Source organism: Camelina sativa, chromosome 13 (assembly GCF_000633955.1).
Source record: "Camelina sativa cultivar DH55 chromosome 13, Cs, whole genome shotgun sequence".
NCBI lineage: Eukaryota > Viridiplantae > Streptophyta > Magnoliopsida > Brassicales > Brassicaceae > Camelina > Camelina sativa.
In genome coordinates this window covers 5,134,652-5,147,462 of record NC_025697.1, presented here as the reverse complement: position 1 = coordinate 5,147,462, position 12,811 = coordinate 5,134,652, and the positions used below count along the sequence as shown (strand labels likewise).

At 36.6% G+C, this 12,811-nt stretch overlaps 4 protein-coding genes across 4 annotated transcripts; 2 read left to right on the top strand and 2 right to left on the bottom strand.

Annotated features, from left to right (window-relative positions):
- LOC104735241 lies at positions 1,269-3,767 on the bottom strand. The gene is made up of 3 exons (XM_010454990.2): positions 3,016-3,767; positions 2,545-2,708; positions 1,269-2,462 (listed from the first exon to the last, which is right to left on the bottom strand). The coding sequence occupies exons 1-3, from the start codon at positions 3,686-3,688 to the stop codon at positions 1,395-1,397; spliced, it is 1,905 nt and encodes a 634-aa protein (XP_010453292.1). The 5' UTR covers positions 3,689-3,767; the 3' UTR covers positions 1,269-1,394.
- LOC104735240 (tubulin beta-6 chain) lies at positions 5,684-8,171 on the top strand. Its single transcript, XM_010454989.2, has 4 exons — positions 5,684-5,833; positions 6,277-6,681; positions 6,779-7,048; positions 7,227-8,171. The coding sequence occupies exons 2-4, from the start codon at positions 6,288-6,290 to the stop codon at positions 7,910-7,912; spliced, it is 1,350 nt and encodes a 449-aa protein (XP_010453291.1). The 5' UTR covers positions 5,684-5,833; positions 6,277-6,287; the 3' UTR covers positions 7,913-8,171.
- Positions 8,566-10,852, top strand: LOC104735239. The gene is made up of 6 exons (XM_010454988.2): positions 8,566-8,773; positions 9,125-9,178; positions 9,275-9,344; positions 10,109-10,149; positions 10,484-10,543; positions 10,636-10,852. The coding sequence occupies exons 1-6, from the start codon at positions 8,708-8,710 to the stop codon at positions 10,687-10,689; spliced, it is 345 nt and encodes a 114-aa protein (XP_010453290.1). The 5' UTR covers positions 8,566-8,707; the 3' UTR covers positions 10,690-10,852.
- LOC104735238 (CLAVATA3/ESR (CLE)-related protein 22-like) lies at positions 11,581-12,711 on the bottom strand. Its single transcript, XM_010454987.2, has one exon. The coding sequence runs from the start codon at positions 12,112-12,114 to the stop codon at positions 11,806-11,808; it is 309 nt and encodes a 102-aa protein (XP_010453289.1). The 5' UTR covers positions 12,115-12,711; the 3' UTR covers positions 11,581-11,805.

Sequence of the window (12,811 nt, the reverse complement as noted above, 5' to 3'; positions counted from 1 at the left end):
TTATCATGTTGAACCATGAACCGTATTGGTTCACAATTTGGTCCGATTTTTAAAACACTGATGTATTCTGCCAACCATGTTTCGTCTTTAATCAGCACCAAACAAATTAGTGAAAGCATAATTTTATTAATGCACACTGACTAAATCGATTTTTTTTTTTGTTTCTTAATTACAACTATAAAGCCATATACAATGATTGACCTGATTTCAATCATTGTACTATTTGATACGCACTTGCTTAAGAATAAAATTATCTCTCTAGTTTATGAATTAAAGCAAATAGAACATTTGTAATGCAATGAAAATTAGAAAAGAAATCTACAATATGGTACTATGAGTGGAGAGACGAGGTCATGAGTTGGTGTTATGTCATCTATTCTACGTGAGAGTGGGGGTGACGCTCTGTCGTGATACATGTTCATCCACAAGTTATATTAAATAAACATCGTTAGGATAATGAATCATGCTAATTAGTTTCCTTAACAATAATAATGCTAATTAAATAAAAATTTATAGTTTTAAATGGTATGACCAATTGAAACCATTTAACAAAAGAAATGGTGTATATGACCAATTGTTGTCTCTGTTCTGGATCTGTCTAAACAAGACTACATAAATAAATATCTTCATTGAGTGCCCTTACCCCAAGTGTTGTTATGTTGTGGACCTCCATTTTCCACAGGCTTGAAATGTCTAACTCCATGTTTAACATCTGGGCTTCAGTGATCGATTGGACAAAGATCAGAAACCTAACATCTCCTCAAACGCTTCGTCTATTGATACGCTTTGCTTTACATTGTCTGGAGACAGAGGAATAACTTGTTGCATAATCAAATTAGGATACCGCCGCGTAGCGTCCTTAAGGACCTAGACCGGCAAATCATCAACTCAAACCTAGCAAGGAAGCATTATTCAAAAAAAAAAAAGTTAAGAAACCTTATGCCACTTTGACTACGCTAAAGAATTCTTCTTTTTCGTAAAGCTGTTTTTATTGTCTCCTTGGTTTTTCTCTTTTTCTGACAAGGATCGGAACAATTTTTTAGGTCTGTCAGTTTGTAACACCTAACTTTCATTTACATTTGGTTCACTTACTGTTCAAATACAATACTGTATAGAATTTTGTGATCTTGTTCAGTAACTTCAGTTGTTTGGTACCTTCTTTTTCACTGTTCTTGGAACTTTTACGGACCAATGGCTCCTATTATTAACATTACGCTAAAGAGTCATTCCACAATGCGTGGCATGTTGGTTTAACTCCAACTGTTGGGTAACAAAGAATCTATTCTTGGTATATTGATATAAAACGAGTTACCATTGGTTGCTGCTATTACATCATCTATATATAACTTTCAACAAAAAACTAAATAACGAATTGTTGCAATACCAATATGTTGCTAACGTAATGACTTATGACAAACCACAGTCTTGCAAGAGAGATCATCATCAATGAGCCACAAGTTCAACTCTTCAAGCTTTGTCCGAATGATATTGGAACCGACCTTAGGTGACCAATACAGCACCGCCTTGCCATCTCCCAACGATTGGTTTGTGCTGGTGACGGTACTCTCTGCAACACCCATCGTCTCTAGAGTCTTAATCCTCTTGCCCTTTTGCTCCACTAGCTCCTTCACTAGATGAATAAAATCTATACTTTGTTTTGGAGTTGGATTCTTAGTTGCTGAGGATGCAATGCTGTGTAGAAACTCATTGCTCCATAACTTTCGACTGACTGATGAAGATTGAACAATCAAAATTCCAGAGCTTTCCCCCGTATAGAAGTCATACTCTGAGCTGACTCTATCAATTATAGGACCTTTATCAACCAAAAGCGCATTACTTGAAACTACCCAGGTGCTGTATCCGAGTTCTAAGCATTTCTGAACAACGTATGCATTGCCCAGAGCCTCCTTCACTGAGTTTGGATAAGAAGTTTTGCTTTTGATCAACTTGTCGAGAAACATATCCGCATCAATCACAGGATGTCCCCTTCTTGAAAGATCATAGAACAGCTCAGAGCTAGGGCCTATAAAAATGTGGTTTTGAGTATTAAGCTTCTCGAAATGGCAGAGTAAGTTCCTGATGAAAATCTTGTCTGCATCATATAGACTGATCAGAATTATGGTTTTCTCAATCTGCACAGAAGGAAGAATGGTGCCAAGTTCATTCAGGTTTCTCACAACCCTACCGGGAACAACTTCGCTGAAACAAAAATCGTACCACTTAAGGTTGCTCAAGGGTTGGAGTTTCAAAGAATCAAAACTGACTGAACTTTTATTCAATAACTGTGAATCTGGCCCAGCGGTTTTCGCATAGTTAACACCAGAATCCCTGTGAGAGACACTTAGAGCCCCCTCATTCGGAAAATTAGTGTAGATATTAAAATAGCCACGAGAATGAACAAACTTTATGAACCAAGGTGTCCATATTCGTTCTCCCAGCCTCTTGTACCATCCATTTGACACCTGAGCAAACATCCCAGATGATAAATGACCCCCATACAACTTGGAATTTATAAACAATAAAATCCACAAAGAAGAAAGTTACCATGCCATCAAGGAAAGGCTTCTTCCCATTCGCCTTGTGCTCGTCAAACCATAGTCTGAACTCTTTCCACGGTCTTGGGAAGAGAAGCTGCCCCCAAGTTCCCACCAACTGATATAAGAGAAGATTCGTTTTGGGATCTACATGTATTTTATTTCCATGTTTACCTGCAGTTGATCACTCAATCATTCAGTGATCACTCTTTCAGACGTTTCTAAGAACAACTCCACAAACACATGAGTCCAACTTCTTACTGATCTAAACTTGCATAGCTCAATCATCTAAAAAAAAATGTATATCCAAAGAACATATAAGATTCACGTAGTGTCAACAAAGTTTGTTTTAACTCTATTTGAACAATGACTAGAAACTACAATGGATATGTTGATCGATGTGATCATGATCTATCTCAATCCTTGTAAGTTTGTTCACTATGACCTGCATTGCTCAACTTTCAGAATTAGAATGTGGTACCTGGAACGAACCTTGGTCTCTGAAGCGAAGCTCCATAGACGGAAGGATTGAAATTGGAAGGATCATAGTAGTAATTACGAATCACGCGTTCCAGAAAACCATAGTAAAGCGGAGAAAGCTCAAGATCATCTTCAACTACAAAGGCGAATTCGTGATCTGAGCTAGGCCACCAAGCCTCAAGCCACTGCGCTTGTAACCCGGCGTTATCAGTCCGATAGTGAACCACTTTTTCCCCAAATCTCCAGTCGAATCTATCCACAAACCCTAGGATCTCTCTCGCGCTATTCAAGTTATCTTCAACAGGTGTATCGTTCCTCGCGAGGTTGAAATGATCGATGTAGACGTGGAGGTGAATTTTTCCTCTGTCGCCGGAAACGCCGTAGTCTGCGGCGGATAGGGATCTGAGACAGCGGGAGAGAGAGTGGAGACGGTTATAGGTGAGGACTTTGATGAGGAATGTGAAAGGAGGGGCACCATTGTAATTTCGCCGGGAAGTGGTGCCTCGTCCGGGGTAAGAGTGAGTGGTCTCGGAGACGAGAACGAGTAGAATGATGACGGAGATACAGAAGAGAAAGAGAAGAAGAGGAAGTAAGTTTTTCTTGGGTTGGGTAAACACCATCGCCATGGATCTCAGTGTTAGCTTTCTTCTTCTTGTTCCCGATTCAGAAACCATTAAAGAAGGTTTTGCAAATCAAATTAAACAAAAAAAACTCGGCACCATATGCGGAAAAAAAAAAAAAAAAAAAAAGAATGACGATGACGATATTAGTGTTTAATTAAAAATAAAAATTATGTATGAAATATAAATTATAATGTTTTATTTTCTCACATCGTTAGACTTTTAATTAGACATTAAAGTTTTGATATCTACAAGAACTAACTATTAAAAACAATTTACTATACAACAACTACTGTAAGATACTACAAATGACATTAGCAAACTCTGGATGAACTTTGTAGGTAGAAGTTGAAACCGAAGAAGAAACTATAGCAGTACAAAATTAGAATTGAAGTCAGGTGAGCTGTTGGCATGTCACATGGGAAGCAAAAGGTAGTTCATGTGCATTGTTCCTTTTTTATAGTCTTCATACCTTATTTTATTATTGTCGATATCAGATTCCGATCCACAAAAGCTTTGCAAAACAAAAGCCATTCATCATTTTGCACACACCATCCTAATTTCTGAAATTTTGCATTTATGCTGCCTGTCTCTTAATCAGATCCATTTAACACTTTTCTTCTTAATCAACGTAGATTGTTTATCACGTCTGGTGTTTATTAGTATATCATTAGTTAAAGCTTTTTTATTTAACTTGTTTTGAGTAGTAAGCATATACTATGATTGTTCCACTGAAATTTTGTAATAAGTGAATTGAAACATCACTTTTTAGTGTTTTGCAAGCGACGACAAATTTGACGTAAAATAAATATTAATTTTCCATCGATAAGCTTTAGATGATGATACGGATAGCAAACCGATCAACGTGGAACATGGTGAAATGTATTGATTGACAGTAGATCCACCACATATGTAAGAACTTATAAAGAATCTTTTAAAGGTTACAAAGTCGCGTCATGATTAAATCCAAACGAGGGTATCCAATGCGTGGTTTACATTTTACATAATCGTCGTAACTACGACATTGTTATGAAATTTATAATTTTTCTTAATTATAGGTTAAGTTTTCTAAAATAATTAGATGAATTAATAAATACACAATGACCCCCATGTTATATGATATATCTTTCTCTTTGACCCCATGTACAACAATTTTATTTTGCCACTTAACCTTAATGTCTTTTCCACTTTTGTTAGCTAGAAATCTATAATAACTTCTTATTGTGGAAAAAATTCTGTAATATTCATTAATATATATATATATATATATATGTATATATATATCAATATTTTATCTTCTTTTCAGCCACAAACACAGGTTAAGCAAAATAAAGCTTACCTTGTCAACTAGTATAGATAATCGACCAAAAACAGTTTATGTATATTTCATATTATGTCTAAACTGATTGCTATCACATGTAGAGAAAGATTCATGTTAATATTTTCAATACTTATTTGTCGAAACTTTGTCCAAAAAAAAAAAAAATTTGTCCAAACTAACTTAACTTAAATCTCTAGTTAAAATGTATGTACAATGTATGCATCAAGTATTCATCTAGTACTCTCGGGCCATGGTAATGGTGATTTAGTACATCACATTGTCAAACGCAATACAGACCAAGTTTTGTTTTTTTCGTGGTTGTTACAGATTTCATAAATCTCATCAATTCCCTTTTGTAATGAGTTTTTTCATGCATATTTGACGCCAAAAAACAACTTCCTTAAACTTACATTGCGTTTCGGAATTAGCAATAATCTTGATCACATTATACAGAAAATTTTATCTCTTTTTTATATTAGACTAATGGTCCGAATGTATAAAAAAAAGAGACTAATGGTCAAATGTTAGAGAGATTTTCATGTGACAACAATAATTGGGTATTTGGGAGTGAAGGAAGAACCGACAATCACAATCCAATTAACACAAAGTAGCTCCCACATCTCTCACCCAACGCCAATATATCTATCAACGTTGATATCTCACCATCCAACGGCATCCAAGCTTCCGATATATGTGAACCAACCACAGCCGTTGGATCAAAATTTACCCCTTTCCCTCTTCTTACTCTTTCATAAATAAATCCACCTTTCTTCTTCACTCTCACGCCCTGTCTCACTACTACTTCCCCCTCTTTTAACTCCGATCGAGCCATCGCCGTCGCACTCGATCGTCTCAATCGCCGTGAATCTCTCTACACTGTGAGTTCTTTGTTCACTCTTTCGAGTCTCGTTTTGTATTGTTCTCTATATGTACGCTGAGAAACCTAGGGCATATGAACAGATACGCGACTCCTACTACACTTACTGTACCACCTTGATCGAATCCTTTTCCTCCAAATCTCTATTTGATCTCGATCTGTTTCATTTGTGCTCTTTTGACTTAAATTTTGATTTACAATCACTTGAATAATGTGGTGTCGTTTAAATTCCGTGACGAATTTGTAATCGGAGTTGTGTTTTTGGATTGATTTGTTTGGATCTGATACAGATTGTTCAATTTACGATCTCCAGATTTAGTTGTTGACGTCCGATCTAATTTCATCTGGATCTGATACAAGTTGATTTACTGTACCTTGGTTCTGTGTTGTTCATGTAATGTTGATTTCTAATCGAGATCCTTTGTTTGTGCATTTGGTTTTCAGATAACTAGAAGATGAGAGAAATCCTTCACATTCAAGGTGGTCAATGTGGGAACCAGATTGGTTCCAAGTTCTGGGAAGTTGTATGTGATGAGCATGGGATTGATCCAACTGGTCGTTACGTTGGAAACTCTGATCTGCAGTTGGAGCGTGTTAATGTTTACTATAACGAGGCATCTTGCGGAAGATACGTTCCCCGTGCCATTCTCATGGATCTTGAACCGGGTACTATGGACAGTGTCAGGACTGGACCTTATGGTCAAATCTTCAGGCCTGACAACTTTGTTTTTGGGCAGTCTGGTGCTGGTAACAACTGGGCTAAAGGGCACTACACTGAAGGAGCTGAGCTAATTGATGCTGTACTTGATGTTGTACGCAAGGAGGCTGAGAATTGTGACTGTCTTCAGGGTATGTAAACTCTTAGTTTCTGTTTTCAGACCCAATAAAGCTTACTGAAGGTCTTTGCATTGTGGTTTTGATATGCATTTTATTAACTTTTTTTCAGGTTTCCAAGTATGCCACTCACTTGGTGGAGGTACTGGGTCTGGAATGGGAACTCTGTTGATATCTAAGATCAGAGAAGAGTATCCCGATCGAATGATGCTCACTTTTTCTGTCTTCCCATCACCAAAGGTCTCAGACACAGTGGTCGAGCCATACAATGCAACACTTTCAGTTCATCAGTTGGTCGAAAATGCTGACGAGTGCATGGTTTTGGACAATGAAGCCCTTTACGACATCTGTTTTAGAACACTTAAGCTGACCACTCCTAGCTGTAAGTCATTCCATGTCCTTTCTTCTCTGCAGTTGTTTTGTGAAATTTGAATCACTGATGTCGGCAACCATGAATGTTACTGTTTGGTGATATTACTGCTTCCTTGATTAAATCTTCAGTTTTGACTCTATCTGCCTCAAATGTTTGCTGATGTCTTGTAATGGCTTGATTGCAACAGTTGGTGATCTGAATCATCTGATCTCTGCAACCATGAGTGGGGTTACATGCTGTCTTAGGTTCCCGGGTCAGCTTAACTCTGATCTGAGGAAGCTCGCAGTGAACCTCATCCCTTTCCCTCGTCTCCACTTTTTCATGGTTGGTTTTGCCCCTCTCACCTCCCGTGGATCGCAGCAGTACCGCGCTCTCACTGTCCCTGAGCTCACCCAACAGATGTGGGATTCAAAGAACATGATGTGCGCAGCGGACCCACGTCACGGCCGGTACCTAACTGCCTCAGCCATGTTCCGTGGCAAGATGAGCACAAAAGAAGTGGACGAGCAGATGATAAACGTGCAGAACAAAAACTCTTCCTACTTTGTGGAATGGATTCCGAACAACGTGAAGTCAAGCGTCTGTGACATAGCGCCTCGAGGTCTCTCAATGGCATCGACTTTCATAGGGAATTCCACATCGATCCAAGAGATGTTTAGGCGGGTGAGCGAGCAGTTCACAGCTATGTTCAGGAGGAAAGCTTTCTTGCATTGGTACACGGGTGAAGGAATGGACGAGATGGAGTTCACTGAAGCTGAGAGCAACATGAACGATCTAGTGTCAGAGTACCAGCAATACCAAGACGCAACTGCGGATGAGGAAGGCGAGTATGAAGAAGAAGAGGATGAAGAAGACATACTGGATCATGAGTGAGCATGAAATAATTACCCATTTTTTAAGTACCCCTCTCATCTTCTTATCCTTGATCGGTATATGTTTATTGAGTTACGTATGTCTTGTTTTGTGATGGTTTGTGTGTAAAAGTGAAGTCGGATCTAATTTTTTTTTGTGTGGTGTTGTTATAAATGGAGTCCATTGTGGTTTTTTTTTTTCTTTTTCTTTTTCTTCTAATGCTCTTCCTACTTTCAATGGTTTGGTTTCCACATTAGAATGACATAAAATGTTTGGTTTTGACTGTCGCCGAACCAATTTATCAAATTATGCGTGAGAGACTTTATAAGGACCATTTGGATTTTGGTTATAAGAAGAAACGAAGTGTATATATATATATATATATATAACCTCAGATTCATACTCACCGTTTTTAAGTTTACACATTCCACTCACATTTTTAGCATTCAAAACAATTATTAAAGTTTTAATATTTTCAAAATATGATTCCACTAGATAAACCTGACCAAGATGGCCACATATAGATCCTGTAGTTAGTAGTAATAATTTGACAAATCAACAAAAAAACCTAGTAACCAATAAACCCCAGATTAAGTAGGTTTGGTTATTTTTGGTATTACAAAATTAAAAATCTAACATTTTATGAAATTATCCCTTTTTAATTAATTGGAAAAAAAAAATTAAAAATTCGGCTGGAACGAAACAAGTCTGGAAGCCTTTTCACCAGGGAAAGGAAGGTGCATTAGAAGAGACTCAGTCAGATTCAAGAGAGACCGAGAGAGAATCGGAGGAGAGAAATAGAAGAAAAAGGAAGCCATGGATGACCAAGAGTTTCGTAGCCTCCTTGATCTCTTCCCCGTCGTACGCTCTCGCGACCACCGTGTAAATCTCTCTTCTCTTTGTTATCTCCGTAACTCTTTTTGCTGCTGCTGCTGCTACTGTTCAACGAACTTGATTTTTCTCTAAAAGAACCCTAATTTCATCATCTAGATTACTCGTTTATGTTTAGAAAAGGGCTTTTTTCTAGCAGGTGTTCATTTTTCTTTTAGGTCTAATCAATTCTCCTCCTCAAAAAATTCTATCTCTGTTATATGGTTTAGTAAAATTGATCACTGCCCTTAGCTTGTGATCGAGTTTTCTTAAAGATTGTGTTAATACACAATTACAAATGTCAGTCAGTATATATATCTGATGCTGAATTGTTTCATTGTTCACTGTGTTCTGGTTTTTCAGGCTGATTTAGACTCTTCAAGGCAATCAACTTCACAGTCTGTTGTGGACCGAGAGGTATATTCTGAGATCTTTTTAAGGCTACTTTTTCTTTATTTTTGGATGATAACTTAAAGATTGAATTGTGATGGAATTTGGTATCACTCAACGCAGGTAACTGAGTGGCACGATGCATCGAGTGTAGCTGAGCCGAAAGGTTTGCAAGATCGGAAGACTGATCAAGGTATGCATCTTCTTTTCTTGTTCTTTTTTTGGTCGGCTAGAATTGCATTAGCTACCAGCGATATTCAGCTGTTTCCTGTGTTCTGCAAAGTGCTGTCTAATATAGTTCTGTCAGATTGTTTACATAGAGAAAGCTTAGAGAGGTTGTTCTCCTTCATTGAAGAGAGCAATCAAATGTGTCTTAAACGATTCCAAATCATATTACCCCAATATTGAGAACCAAGTTAGAGTAACATTCCTCAGGGTAATCATGAATCTATGTGATATGTTTTTCGATTATGAAGATTGCAAAACGCATCTTGATGTCTACTTGGTAGCTTTTCTTGTGTGTTTCAAGACAGACTAGGTGAAAACCCTCACGATAAATTGGGAAAATTGTCCTATCTGAATGTCTTAGAATAGACATTTCCTCCAATTATAATTATATGGTATAATGATGTGATATGTGTTTTCCTCAGCTAACCTCGGATATGTTTTTACCTGATCTGACCATTATCTGGCTGTTGTTTTCCATTCTTGGTTTAGTGAAAAAAGTATCTCCACCTATTCATACATCCTTTCGCTTAACACAGACTGGTATCTGTATGCTACTGTTGTAAACATATATAGCTAGATTTTAAGTTGTAGAAGCAAGCATTTTTTTATTGTTGTGAGTAGGATTTCCTTATGCTCCTTTTCCATATCTTTGAGCATGGGCATTCTCTTTTTTTTTTTATCTGCCTGCTTTTGCATCCCTAAACTTGATTAGTGGACTTCTTATGACAGATAAATTCTGGGAAAAGCTGAAAGCGGCTGCGGGAAAGAAGGTAACTATCACCAGTGACTTTGTTCAAACGTTTCTAGTTGTTGAATGAGATTTATTATCTAACTTTTACCAATAGAGATTTGGAGCTCATAGTATTAGTAGATAAAGTCTTCTCATAGTCATTGCATTTGATGTGGAATTGTGAATAAGAGGTTTGCCAGAGAATGGAAATCGATGTATATGTCTTGTTCATTCTTGACTCTGTTAGCTTAGATGCTTTTACTGTAATGAACTGATTCTTGTTTCATCTCTGATTCTACCACATATAATGAAATGTTCTTCTATTATAGATATGATTTTTGTTTCGACTTTTTAATGAACATTTCATCTTTCAGGTTGGTGAGGTTGAAGCAGAGAGGTTTTGCAAGGCTTTCGAGAAACTACACAAGAAACTTGTATGTGTCGCACATTATCTTCTAAAGACGTTTATTGAAGATCGGTACTAATGTTTTTGACATTTTTTCTTCTCATGTGTTTTTGGTTTCAGGTGTATGAAGAATTGGATCCAGAAGCTGCAAAGCGATACTTATTAAACTCTTAAATTTGTGTCTTCTATAGTTCTATACAATGTGCTTCCAAAAAAGTTTGGTAATGTGGAGACAACTTCAACTCTTGTCTCTTTGTTTATCGTAATTATGAGCAAGCAAAATTCTCTTCTCGTGTTCTCTTAATTATGATTTTAAGTCTTTCCCAAATTCTCCATATCTGATCGGAATCTTTTATTACTTTCTGTTTTTGTTATCTATAAATGCTAATTTTCTCGTTTTTGTGTTTTTGATTTTCATGGCGAAAATCTCATTCTTGTCCCTACATTATATCTCCAGTTTTCCGACAGCCTCGTTCTGTTTCTTACATCTGTACACACCTCGTAAACTGTAAAGTCATAGTTAAAATACAGTAGTCTAGTCTATGGTAAGAAAATTTACAGTATACCATAGTACCAAATTATTTGAGTTTAGATCTAAAAACTGTCGTCTCTGAAGATAACATTGAGAATGGTTGCAATTTCTCTTTCTTACAACTGTGGCTCATTAGTGTCAAATAGGGTTTTCGATCTCAATAGTTCTCTTTTTACAGCTTTTGTAGAATAATGATATGGTATTCAACCCAATCTTTTTCAATAATGGAAGCATGAAATAGCTTTGTAATAATCTTACATCTTTCACATCCAACTCTGTGTAATATAGACTATAGCTTTATGATTATTTCAATTTAACAATGATGTTCAACTCTTCCTTTCTTTCTTTTGTTTTTTCTTTGGCATCAACAATGATGTTCATTTTATTATCATTATCAGACTATTCGTACCACACGGAATTCCACCAGTTTCATATTCAAATCAATGGGTAGAAAAGATAATTATGCGTGTCATACACTAAACACACCCATTTTAATCATATTTTAAATAGAAAAATCATGGAGAAACTTAATAAGCAGCATTAATAACTAACTATATTCAAAGACTTGTTGTCCAACACTCTTAAAATCTCATTCCGCCGGATAGAAAGAACACAGAAGTTACAATCACGGCAGATCACATACGACGATATAATGTATATCAGTGTAAGAAGAAAATAATTATGGTTCTTTTTGTTTGCACAAATGTATTTTTATTCAAACGACAAAGATTCACAAAACTTGTAAGATGCAAAAAAAGTTATCTGTTGTGCAAAGGATTAGGACCTGTGAAGACCCTTCTCTTGCCATCTTCAAATACAACTTCACCGCCACCTTTATTAGTATATAGTGATCCTTTTGACGCAGCATTGGAATCAAGATCATGAAGCTCTGGATCCAAAATTTCAGGTTTCTTCAAGCTTCCATGAGTAGAATGGTGATGAATATTAGGGGAAGAAGAAGATGAAGCTTTAGCGTAAAGAAACAGAAACAAAAGAAGAAGAAGGATGATCAAGGCAACAGTCGTGATGTGTTTTCGAGATTTTCTTCTAGAGTAGTAGTTTCCCATCTCTTCAGAATCTTCAAGATATATATAGAGAGAGAGTTTCTCTATATAATATCGATTTTTTAAGAAGGTATAAAAAGATCTGAGCAAGATCTGTTAAATTCTCTCTCTCTCAAAGTCAGTCTGAAAGAATGAGAAGAGAGGAATGAAAGTGATGGAAGAAAAAGCAATGGGGCTTTTAACCTATGACTTGCTCCAAAAGGTTTGTTGCTCTCCCTTCCTTTTTTTCTGTATCACTTTCTACAAATAAAGAGAAGAAGAATTTTGTAAAAATATCATTATATTTTATAACAAAGTTTTTGGTTGATATCATGTCCAGGGGTCTTAGCTGGATTAATTTGGTCAAGTGGTAGTAATTAGTGTAGTTTAATCTTTTTAGTTGTAGTGATTACTGGTAATTAGAGAGTAATGAGGGTGTGATCAATAATAAAAGCAAGCATATAGGGAGATGGTGCATGGTAATAATGTGGAGGGTCAAAGTAAGAAAAGAGAGAAGAAGGGGCCAAAAAGGGGAATTGGAGTGATGATTCTAAGACTTAGCTTTCTTTGTGGAGAATGATGTTGTCTTCACTCCCTTTTTTCATTGTGTTATTCCTCACCCACATTTACACTCACACACATGAAATAATCCACTTCCCACTTGAATGTTCCCCTCCATTTTATATGTACATATATTTTTGCTTCTCTCTTTTTTTTTTTT